Source organism: Parambassis ranga, chromosome 16, assembly GCF_900634625.1.
Source record: "Parambassis ranga chromosome 16, fParRan2.1, whole genome shotgun sequence".
NCBI classification, from domain to species: Eukaryota; Metazoa; Chordata; class Actinopteri; family Ambassidae; genus Parambassis; species Parambassis ranga.
The window spans coordinates 8,738,161-8,750,774 of NC_041036.1; the positions used below are offsets into that span (position 1 = coordinate 8,738,161).

A 12,614-nucleotide genomic window follows, 5' to 3' on the forward strand; every position below is an offset into this window, starting at 1 on the left:
CTCACATCCCTGTGGCACATCATTTAAATCTGTGACAAGATGACAGATGCCCTGCATCATACCAAGTTCAAACAGCTCACCCTGCCTGAACTGCAGCAGCATCAATTTAAACCCAATCATGCAAAATAAAAAGGGAAACACTTTTAGTGGAATAGGCACTGTTTTGTGAAAAATAGATATTTCCTCAGTCCTTTTCTGAGACATCTAGCTGCGTAGGCTGTCAGTGAGACAGATAAAAAAAAATAAAAAAAGCTGTGATTACCAGTGAGCTTTTCTATTGCTTGTCCTAGATAGTCTTAGAAAGAGACCAAAGGAGAGGAAGAGAGCAGTGACAAGGGGGGAAATAAAGCTTGAAACATCTGTAGTCCTTCTTGGAAAGGCAAAATTAATGTAGAGCACCCACTTAGTAATCAAACTCTGTCATGCCTTTCTTTTATTCATTTACCCCATGAGGGAAATAAGTGCTATCGGAAAAGTGAGAGCAGTGGAGAGAGTGAGGGGAGACAGCAGGGACCGTGTGGCTCACTGACTAATGCATACAGGTCAGTGTGAGCTGACAGCACTCAGGCAGCATGCAGCAATGCAGGAGAAAAATGTGAGGCTGTTTAAGTATCTGCGTCTATGTATGCATTAAAAATAATTTCTTTAATTGAATGGCCCCAAGTTATTGTATGTGTGTATAGTGTGTGATGAGAAAGCCTAAGCTCTGGGGTTCCTCTCGTCTCCACCCCCATCAACCATTGCAGGATCAGGGGCCCAGTGCCTGAGCTGTTGCAGTAACTGTCAAGGATTAGAGCTTGGAGGTTAGGAGCTTCACACACTTTTATACACACATGGGCGCACATATACACCAACAATCTCTCTCTCTCTCTCTCTCTCTCTCTCTCTTTCTCTCTCTCCATTTAAACTGTCGTGAGTAACTGTTGTTAGGCCATCAGTTCATCCAACAGCTTCAACATACCAAGGAACAGGCCACGTTAATAATGAAACACTAATGAAATATTACAATCAATGTCAGTCTGGATGTTGTAAATGTCTTGGCAAGTTCACACAGGGAGGCTGAGGAGGGCAAAAAGCGTCTGGTTTAAAACCACAGCTTCCTATGAGCTCAGCTAAGGACTGAGAATGACACACTACTTCCTAACAGCTTACACATGTCTATCTAGAAACAAGAAGAGCCATTACATAAGCAGAAACAAATCTCAGAGTTTATGTTAGACACTCATTCCCTTTCTAGGAATTAGTCTGATTTTATCTATTGCTTGAGTAAATCGCTCCAGTGTGTTGTTATGTTTGTCCATCTTTTTTGCTCACGTATCATTTGTCCTTTCTGATTTCTCATGAGGCAAATACAAAGCCAGCTGGCTTCACTGTAACTGAGACAGCAGCAAGGGAACAGTTCCTTAGCAACAATGAGCTACTACTTGCCTCATGGCCTCTTCCCCTTTCCTGGTGCATTTTTTTGAACTGTTCACTGCACAAGTTAATCTCCCCTGCACTACTTACATTTGGGTGTCAACGGCAGAAATGCTAATCTATGCCTCCACTTGAGCATCATAAATCATAGAGTGATGTAGCGCTGATGGGCGTACAACAACCAAGTCTTCTAGCTGGATTTTTTTTTTAGCTTTGATGTTAATAATACATAAGAGTGTAGAGAAATGTAGAAAGAGGCAGCCCATGATTAACTTCTGGAGTACAATTAGAGGGATCCTTGTTGTGATGAATAGGACTTGTTAGTCATCTATCATGAGGTGTCAGAGGAACTTTTAGCTTTGGCACTGTTCCACCACAGGTGCAACTTTAGATACAGGTGAAATTGCTGCATCCTAGTTCAAGAGGGCCAAAATCCTGTATATATTTATTAATTTTCTATTTTTTCTGAAACATAAAAATAGCTTCCATGTAGAAATACATTAAAATAAGGGAATGGATTTAAATTTCTTGTGAAACTTTGTGTAAGTGTGGATGCATAGAAGCCAGTGTATATGTCTTGCTTTATAATGTATGTAGGCACTTGCATTATCTGAGCACTTAAGAGAAAAGTATGACACTATCTGACCACACAGGAAGTCCCGTGTCACCTTCGTTGCTAATCCTATTAGATCTCGGGGTATAAGAATGTACTGTGTATTGTCCGTGACAGCGTGCTAGCGTGTCAAGGTTGTTACAGCATGGCTTGATGTTTTTCAAGGTTGACCATCAACTGCGTGTGATACGGTGTATGTGAGATGTGTGTTCGTTCTGGGGTATTTACCTTGGCATGCTGGCATGGTTCCACTCCAGGTTCCATTGGTGGTGCATGCCCTCGTGACAACACTGTCCCTTCCTATCATCACGAACCCAGGCTGGCACATGAATGTCACATTCTGGCCCACTGTGACGTCATCGCCGAAACGAAGCCCGTTGGCTGGAACACCTGGGTCACCACAGGTGATCACTGCCATGGGAAATGGAAAAAATAAAGAAACCACATAAGAAAAAATGCAGAGGGAATTTTCAGGGCATATGTATGCAATATGTGCCACAGTGTACATTAAAAATAAAACTATTTATCTTCTACAGCGACTAATGTGCACGTGCATGCTGAAGAGTGCTGGGGCTGGCAGGGGGTTATCAAGTAAACACAGGAGGGGGCCTGCTTTTCCTTTAAGACTTTCTATTATTTTCTCTAATGTTGTTTGTTCAGTTGTGCCATCCACTTGCCATTTAGTTGAAATATAATAGGCAAAAAGTGTGGACGGAGCTGATGATTAATAATCGTCCTCACATCCTCATTTGTTTTAAATGTGTGTGCACGGTAAAAATTGCTCATCACAAAGAACACTGCAAGTAGACGAGCAGTGCATCTCCAGCAGTTCGTATTATTGGAGAGAAATTATTATTGTAAGTTTGCCATCAAAAAGGTGGCAATTAAATGGTGATAGGTAACTGTTAATTGCTTCCCTGTTGGCTTTCACTTCACAGTAGTTCAAACAGCGTGCGCAGTAGCAAATTGTTTCAACCGAGAGATCATTGTTTCGACATAAGTAGCACTGTGCTGGGGGTGCCTTTAATGTGCATTTGTCAGGTTATTAATTAGCTGTTAGATGTAATAGAATAATAATTTGTTCACCTCTGTCATAAGCAACGTTTGGCTGTCCTTTTCACAGTAGATACTTCCAAAGAACTGCAGATCCAATTGAATTCAGAACCTTTTAAGTAATTAGCTCGGTAACGATGTTTATGGTGAATTTACCACATATCAGAGCTGTAATCATAAGTTTCTGACTTCTAAACAACATTGACGTCAACATCCAATCTTGTAAGAGAAACTGGCTTTTCAGAAAGCTTATGGAGATATGCACTGTAACACTGAAGTGCCTAAATCCAGAACAAACAAAGATGCCTCATGTCCTCACTCAAATAACTGTAATCAAACAACCATCTTCCTGCATTGTGCAGGGTTGGGGGCAGTCAGAAACATGGGAATCATTTCCATTTCTACAATATACTGCATTCTGTATGATATGAGCAAAGCTTTTAGTGCACGACGCAGGGGCTCCATTATAAAGACGTGAGGCTTCATCTCAAATCCTAGGAGAGTCATAAAGCCTACATTTCAAACATGGTGATGCCTTGATTTTTAATACAATATACACGCTGTAGTTTGACTGACTTTGAAAAAGGTCACTGAAACTGCATGAACCTTTATAGTTTGTTGTTGTTGTGCATTTTCAAGCAGACTGTGCATAATGTAATCACACTACTTACAACACATCATCACACATAAAGCACCAGTTTTTAGACACTATGTATGCAGCACCATATTTATCAGCACTTTAGATGTAACACAAAATGAAAATAAGAAAAGTGGTTTTCAAGACATCTAATATAATGCTATGTGAAAATAAGCAGACGATACCTGCTTACTGGAAGGATCTGTACTCTGCCCCTGACCTAAGAGTGAGGTTTGCCTGCATTCATGCTGAAAGTAATTACTCTAAAAAAACTAAAACTAAGTTTTATTTGCTTGTATAATTATATAAAATATTGTAACAATGGTGGGGTGCTTCACTTCCTCAGCAATTTTTGTTCTCTCTCTTCTTTTCATATGTTTTTTCTTTTCTTGGCTTCTCCTCATGGCACACTTTCTCCAAAGTAAACAGATGGCTGAGTGTTGGCCCACTACATTGTCAGGTCCTAACCCAGTGCTATCTCTGATGAAATTATATTTGCCAGCCTTTATTTGATTGCCACAGCCCCTGTTTCATCTCACAGGCACTAATTTGTGCACACTTATTACAAAATCTTTCTTGACTTTCTAACCTTAATGTAAGAAGCCAGTTTGATGCATATGGCTGTCCAGGCGAACGCCTCCTCCCTTAAATTAATTTTTGTTTGTTGATTTTCAGTCGCTGCCAAGGACTTCAACACTTGGACGTGCTTATCTTTGCTGGGTAAAACTAACTTTGTATCCTGAGTGGATTCATCGCAGAGCTGCTTCTGAGCATGCAGAAGAAGTGGGTTCTCCACTTTTGACATTAAGTGAGGGTTTGAGTGGGAGACAAGAAGTTTTAAGAAAAAAAAAAAGAATATAGTCATGTTTTCCACAAAAACACAAGAGATAAGACTCCAGCTGAGTGTTTCTCTGACATGTTTTACTGTGTGGTGTGTCTATTCTTCAGCTGTTGACTTAAATGAACTACTCCCAAGGTTCCTGCACCCAACATCCTGTAATCTATGTCAGAGGAAAAAAATGATAGTGGCTTTGACCCTGATGGAGTTGATGTTTGATGGGCAGTCATTTATAATACCTAAAGTGTATATGGAAATTGGTTGGTAATAAATAAACGGACCTGTCAGCTTATGTCTTTGGACAGAGGTTGGCGTGAACATATTGTCTACTGTAGAAAGTAGCATCTGTCTATACAGAAGTTGCAGCAACATTCTGTCTAGGTTCAATAACTGGTATTTGGTATGATATCCATTTCTATCCAAATCCACACCCAGTGTGTTCCTATCCATCATCCTAAACATTAATAAAATGATTAAAACATATTGATCCCTGCTTTACAAATAGGCTACTTTCAAAGAGGGATGTCCTGACCTGATCACGTGATCGAAATCAGACCCGATTACGTTGTTTCAGACTCGATCGGAATCGGACGTTACCTCCCGATCAGAGCTCGGATATATATGTATTAGGGCTGTCAACGTTAATGCGTTTCAGCAGATTTATCCAGCATAGTGCTGCACAGGATGGCTCTCTGGCTTGTAGTGTAGGGGTGCGTTTGATTGGATGGAGAATGGGATAAGGCGGTTGCTTTGCGTTACCAGTTTGCACAATTTATAGTAACATTTATAGTAACATTTATATGCCCCATGACAGCTCCAAGGCGCAGGACAACACAGCTTAATAGCACAAATGGGTGCAATGAGTGATTTGTCATTCGCCTTTGTAGAGAATTCTAAAAGTATCGGATCGGGACTCGGTATCAGCAGATACTCGAAATCAAATGACTCGGACTCAGTCTCGGGGGCAAAAAAACCTGATCGGGACATCCCTACTTTCAAATGCACGTTTTTACTGTGCACAATAAATGGATTATTTTAACACACATTATCTTGATGTCAAAATTGACGTTCCACCAAACATAAGCCAGAACAGCTGGCATAAGGATAAAAAAATTTAATCTTAAGTAGGTGGAAAAGTGGTCTGAAAAGAAAAGAAAGAAAGAAAATGTGTGTCTGTAAATGTCTGCACGTGTCTGTCTATCAGTAGCAGGAAGAAAGGAAAATCCCAGTGAGTAAGCACAATGCAGAAAAGCTGCAGGCTAATGACTTCAACAATTCAACTTAAGTGTACAGCTGTTTCATTCAGTACACTTACATGCTCCTAAGAAAACAGGTTACTTAGAGAACTCAAGTTAGGCAGAGAATCAGGAACATACACTTCAACACACGGCCTTCAGTTAAATCTGCATTTAAATGGAGCTGCTTTATAAACACATTTCATTTTTTTGTATTGCTTTTTTTTTTAAACTGACAAATTTTAGACATCATCAAGGGTTTTTTGTTGACACAGCCTTGAGGCATTCACAGCTCTAGCTCAACATGATGTGTAGTGCTTCAGTCTGACCTTAAATTTAGTCATCTAAGGATGCAAACACTTCAATTCAAAGAACCAGATCACTTCAGAAATCTGTCTGGAATGTTGTTACCTCTAAATGTCCTAATCTGCATTTTGCTCTGAAGTCTTCATTTAAATGTAACACCACACTCCACGGCTGTACTTAAGTAATCCTATACTGCTCTTAAACTAGTGGAGAAAAGATATAAAGAGGTCAAAACTGACATTTTTCACTTTACTAGAGCAGGTATACAGTTGGCTGATGGGGTCTGCAGTTCATATGATCAGTCTGAAAGTGTAGAGTTTTCTGTTGCTGGAACTCTCTAAGTCCCTACTCTGCTTTGGATTATAACAGGGAAAGATAGCAGCTATAAATCAACTGAATCATGGGACATTAAAAGCCAAACTTTAAAGGCCTCCCAGGAAAAAAAGACTGTTTACTGTTAATTTAATAGTGCTTAACTTCACAGGTAAATGAGCAAGTGTCCATTCTGACACATTTTCTTAACATGCTCTATAAATTGAATTTATCAACCTTTAAGAGTTTTAAAAATCAAAAGAAAAAACTTTTCTGTCTCTCCTTGAGGATGTTGTGTGACTTTGATCTGGTAACCTACATGATCGATTACCCATGAACCGTGAAAATGACTGCCTTCTTAATGAAGGCACAGCGAGCCAATCCTGGCATCTTAAGTGTTGATGTCCCTGAATTGACCACTAAACTTTAATGTGAAGTGATGGTGTAAAGGCGAATAAAATAGGCGATGAGGAGGCTCTAATAGAGAAAGAACGAAAAAGAGCGATTCCGGCTTTCTGCGTGTTTGATCATTACTATTCAATCCAAATTCCAATCTCCTTTCCCTCCCTCCTGTGCACATCTCCTCAGAGGCCCATTTCATCCTAAAATTGAAAATTATGCCCTATACCATTTATCTTTTCATGTGATTCAATAACAAGCAAAATGAATAAGGAAGGGGGAATGTGGTGATTTTCAGACAGAAGAACAATGAGTAATTTTGTTTGATAGTCATCCTGGTGCAAATTGAATATAGATTGGCATACTTCTTAATTACTACAAGCCTCATTTGCTGAAATCTAGACAATAAAAAGTGTCTGACAGTTTTGATGCTCGCCAGGAAGAAAAGGCTCCAAAGTGATTTATGCATTATTTCAAATCATATAACGCACTTTAGCACCACAATAGTTCATTCAGAGTGACTCCTTTTAATAGAAATTGGGAGATTTCCGTTTAATTTCAACATGCAGCATTACACCGAGCAGACATTCAGTCAATACTAACAGTACAACACTGTGACTGACATGCTGCTAGTGTGATAAGCATAAACATATTTTTGTGCACAAATCAATACACATTTCCCTTTTTTGTTTTTAAACTTTTTCTTTCATCCAGTTCTACTTCCTGAGACCTTCTGTGGCTGCCAGTGCAGATGTGAGTGTGACTGAAGTAAATGTGATTAACCAAGAATCACTGACTTCTATTTTTTTTTCTGGTCACAGCACTATAATTGGGGGCTATGCCTGACCACATCTTATTGGCCGATTACACAAAGAATTGCATTTCTTTCCATTTCATAACATGAACACTGTGAAGGAGTACAGCCTTAGAAGCAAACTGCGCAAAACCAAAAGTGACTCCTTTCAAAAAGACTCCTTTCATGCCGCTGTGCATGCAAAACTTACATGTGCAGTTTGGAGCTGTGCCGGACCATGTGCCGTTTGCCAGACACTGGCGTGAGGGTGACCCGGTGAGGAAATATCCTTCCATGCAAGAATAGACAATGGAGTGGGAGAAGGTTTTGCCATCCACACGGGAGATGCGTCCGTGAGCGGGGGTACCTGGGTTTCCACACTGTACCGCTGCAATAAAGGGGAAAAAAGAGAAGAGGTGAAGGTCAGAGGTGTAAAATAGTAATGGATTTTCTATTTTCCATATCAGTGATTCACAATATGAGGGTTGGAGGCCCCCAAGGTGGCTGTGAGATGACTTCTGAAGGTCCTGAGGCTATGATAAAAATATTCACCCAATTTATGTGAGTATTAATATTTATTTGTAAAATATTTGTAGTTTGACTCAAGTCTGTAGTTTGAATAAAATGGTAGACAGGGATCACTGGCTTGTGTCAGAGTTTCCTCTTTGTACTATCAAGTTTTTCTTCTAGAGAAACTGTTAACCAGACCAGCAAAGAATAACTTATCTATACAGGCTCACAGCTTTATTAAGAAGAGCTAATGAGCTGACCTGGTGCAGTGATACTTAAACTCAACCACAGTATTGATGTGTCATTGTTAAATAAAGTCACTATACTGTCCCACATTTCATTGATGGTATCAAGACTGTGAGAGGACTGTGAGGGGTGATATATTCCAAAGATATAAAAGTATTTAAAATGTAGGTAAGTCCTTGGAGAGAGAGAAAGACTTTCTCTAGAGGACTGAAGGGATTCTTGCACTAACACATCCTTGTCAGCATTTTCAGAATCTGCCAACCAAAATAAGAGCAGAAGAGGACAGAGTTTGTTTCATGTGTTTTTCTTCTTCTGCTCCAAATCATCTCTAATTATAAAACTGATCTGCTCTCTCAATCACCTAATTGCCTGGAAAATCTGAAATAGTGATTCTTGCAGGAGACAGACGTGTTGTAAGTGCGATGGTGATTTCTCAATTACCACATGTGCATACACACAGACTCATCGGGGGTGCAAAGCCATCACTCAGGCAACGTGACTACACACACCAGGTGTGCCCACATTACTGTACTGGAGAATGCACACACGAGCGCACGCACACCCAACCACACACCCTGTATGAGAGGGCTACCAAAAATAAAGTATGATAACCTTTTTTGGTTCTCTCTCTTAATAATTAAAGGGCAGCTCAATGACTGGCACACAAAGCAGACTTTGATGGCATTGTGAGATGGATATTAGACTGCATATCCACAGTGACTGTTTTCCAGAGACTGTAAAATATGGTGGATAATGGATGGATGGGCTTTAACACTAGACAGGGCTTTAGATCACAAACAGACAGCACTGATACTCATTCAGGCTCCAGTGGATTCCTGCTTCCTCCCTCCTGAGGAAGAGGGATGGTTAAAACAATCTTTAAATCAGGGGGTTCAGCTGGGAGATGCAGAGATGAAAAGCTGGTGGAAGGTAGATGTGTGGTAAAGAGAGAGACAATGGAACACAGAGGGCAAGAGATGGGAGGAGGGATAGAGGAGGAGTGGACAGGGACAGAGAGACAGCTTGACAACAAGATTAAGATGGGGAGAAATCAGAGAAGCACAAGAAAAAGACAGACATTAGGGGAAAAGAAGGGCAGGGAGAGAGTGCAAGAAACAAGGGAGATGGGATGACAGGCCGGTATACAGTGAGTAGTTCAGAGGACTGTGTATTGCCTATTATATTAAAACTGACAATGGCACTGTTCCAAGCTAGCGGACACTAAGTAGAGGAGAACAGAAGCAGTCAAACATTTGCCTCAATATCCGGTTGACCCCCTGGGGTAATTTATGCAAGATGTAAAGCTGGCATTCTGTGAACTAATATCTTCAAAATCCACAATGATTCATTTATCACAATACAAAAGGAACTTGGCTTTAGGTGTCTAGAATTAATGAATTTTTGGTAGCAATCTGGAAGCTAGTCACAGCACCATGTGCTGGCAGAAAATACCAGACTGCAGCAAAGAGACATTTATCCATCTGGTGCAGTACTGCGTTTGTGAGCTTTTGCAGTCATTTGTGTATGTGCTAGAATGCAGCCAATATGTTGCATTCATTATTTGTGTGTTAAGTTAGGGCTGGGTACTGTTTGATAATTTACTACATACCGAAGCTGATAACAGTTCTGGTGCCATACCAAAACTAAACTTTCTGGATAACACAGGTTGTCTGCTGCAACTGTGCTGTCTCCAAGTACCTATGATGACAGACACAACTTGGTGGTGACACGTTAATTTAACGTAATGTGTAGTTTGGGAAATCAGCTCTTAATCAGCAGCTATCATGTGATGATGTGTGGCCAGCAGGTGCCTGTATAATAGATCATAGATATACAGGCTAAGCACTGTTTACAGTCTGAATAGCAACTTAGGAGACAAGACATTGTCTGCAGCTCGACAGTTTAAAGTCAATTTGCAGTTTAAAACCACTGCAATGTCTTTGTTTAAGTGTTTGCTTGTCGGGTACCAGAGGGCGTTCTCTGCATATTCATATGCAGATTTCTCTTCCAAGAGATTGCTTGATTGTCTTGACACAAAGCAGGAGTAATAAGGACCTTGTTTGAAAAAAAACACAGTCTGAATGACGGTAATTGACAAGTGCATGTGGTAAAGCAGGATATAAATTGCAAAGCTCCTTATACCCATGTTGAGTCCAATTTGAATCATTGTGAATAAAATGTGACTTTTGTGATTTGTGAACACCTGAATGACATGATTTGGTGCCCTCAAACTACTACATCCATAAGAAGAGGTGCTCAGAGGTTGACACTTTGAGAGTGTTGTTGAAGTTGTTTTTGTTACTTACTGACAGTCCAAGACACTCAACAGAGGAGGGCTCTGCATGCTTCACTATAGCTGGAATAAGATGGGCTCAGTGTTCTAACGCAGCAAATAAAGTTATCAAGAAACCCTATGATATAAGATAAACAAATGTTTTTCAATATCATATGGTATTGGCTCATTTCACAGTTAGCAGACATAAAGTATTGATATTTAATACACAGCCCAGTGTAGCTATGTATGTGTAGATTTTAAATCTGTGTGAAGAACACCATGTCTTTACGATTCCCTTCTGCTCCCCTCCTACTGTTTCATACATAAAAATCACAGAGATGATTTAAAGATTCTCCTTACGTTTGCAGAATGGCTGTTTGCCCGACCAGGTCCCATTAGGGAAGCAGATCCTCTCTGCCGAGCCATACAATGTATGTCCCACTGCGCAGGTGAAGCGCACCTTGCTGCGCACTTTGAAGTTCCCTGCCTCCCTGCTGGCATGAGCAGGTGTACCAGGATCCCCACAGGTGCCAGACGAGTCGCCTGCAAAAGGAGATAACCAGACACGGAGCAATGAAAACAAGACACTGAAGATGCCATCCACTTATGTGGGCTGATCCTTTTAAGTTTGGTATGGCAGTGATGTAAAACACAGTATTTCTTGTCTGTCAAGCACAACAACAATACAATGAGGACTTAAACTGGGAAACATTTGACTCCTCTTGGAAGCAGCTATAACACACACAATGCACCAATGAGCAGCTGTCACCAAGCCAACACCCTGGAGGACCTATACTTTTCACAGCTTTGACATTAGGAGCTTTCTGTCCATAAAAACAGCGAGGCCAGCATTAAAAGGCAACCAGCTATGGTTATGAGGAATAATGAATACAGTTTGACCTTTCAAGCTACATGCATTTTCATTATCCTGAATTATCCCTTCTGTCATTTTGTTTCTGTGGTGGCACATGGAGTACTTGCAACATGTCACTCCTGTCATGCATGGCTGTGAATTAAATCAGAGAAAAAGATGCTGCGTCTCTTGGTAATTTCATTATTTTCTCAAGAGGGTTGTCTGTGCATGAAAAAAATAGGACGAAGAGAAAGACAGAAGGAGAGAGAGAGAGAGAGAGAGAGAGAGAGAGAGAGAGAGAGAGAGAGAGATGACAGGTATGGAATTAGGGCAGTGCCATCATATCACTGCTGAAGATTTTATGTTGTGATGAACACCAACACAAGCTGAGTGGTGGGTTAGTCAGGATAGAGTCTATGGAGTAGGTGGAGTAGGGTGGCTTTGTATACATCAGGGGCACCCTTAGAGCAAAGGAGAAAAAAAAAACACATAGCACACCCAGCACCACTGTTGCTACTGCTTCTGTTCTCACACAGAAAAAAAACATGTGGAGGAAACATGAGGAAATGTTTGGCTTCAGAAAATGGAGCATCACAGACAGAGACATCTAGATACACAGAGATAGAGATATTCAAACTGAAACACAGATAGACAGCTAGGCAGACAGACAGGCTCTTTGCAAGGGGAGTCATGCTTATAGGCTTTGAGATTTGTTTCCTTGAGCTTTGAACACACCGTGAGCATCACTCTCTGTGTGTTGGCTGCTGTTCTCTGTACAGAACAGCAAACAGCTGCAGTAATACTGGACTTGTTGACACAGCCCTACTGCACAAACACAAAGCTCATATCATCTACACACACCCTTCTACTCACATGTGCACAAACTGCATTTGTCAGGTCAAGAGCTCACAGCTGGAGATGATAAGTGAGAGTGTGGCTGTGGCTGGTGTGTCAGTGTGAATGCGTGAGTCTGCATGCATAACATACATTCCCATGTCTGCCTGCACGCCGAATATAAATTATAGACGACATAAGGTACCAGCCACCCACTGGTTTGACTAGCTATGATCTACAGCTAGATCTCTTTTTATAAACAGTGGAGTCACCGGCTATTAGAAATAACAAAGT

General features: G+C 40.7%; 1 protein-coding gene across 1 annotated transcript in view; it reads right to left on the reverse strand.

Annotated features, from left to right (window-relative positions):
• The window catches only part of LOC114448150 (CUB and sushi domain-containing protein 3-like), a 184,495-nt gene that overhangs the window by 21,616 nt on the left and 150,265 nt on the right, over positions 1–12,614 (reverse strand). The window contains exons 58-60 of the mRNA XM_028424904.1: positions 10,994–11,176; positions 7,814–7,990; positions 2,258–2,440 (exon numbers count right to left, since the gene is read on the reverse strand). Of these exons, the coding sequence (XP_028280705.1) occupies positions 2,258–2,440; positions 7,814–7,990; positions 10,994–11,176 (543 nt within the window). The remainder of the gene's footprint in view (positions 1–2,257; positions 2,441–7,813; positions 7,991–10,993; positions 11,177–12,614) is intronic.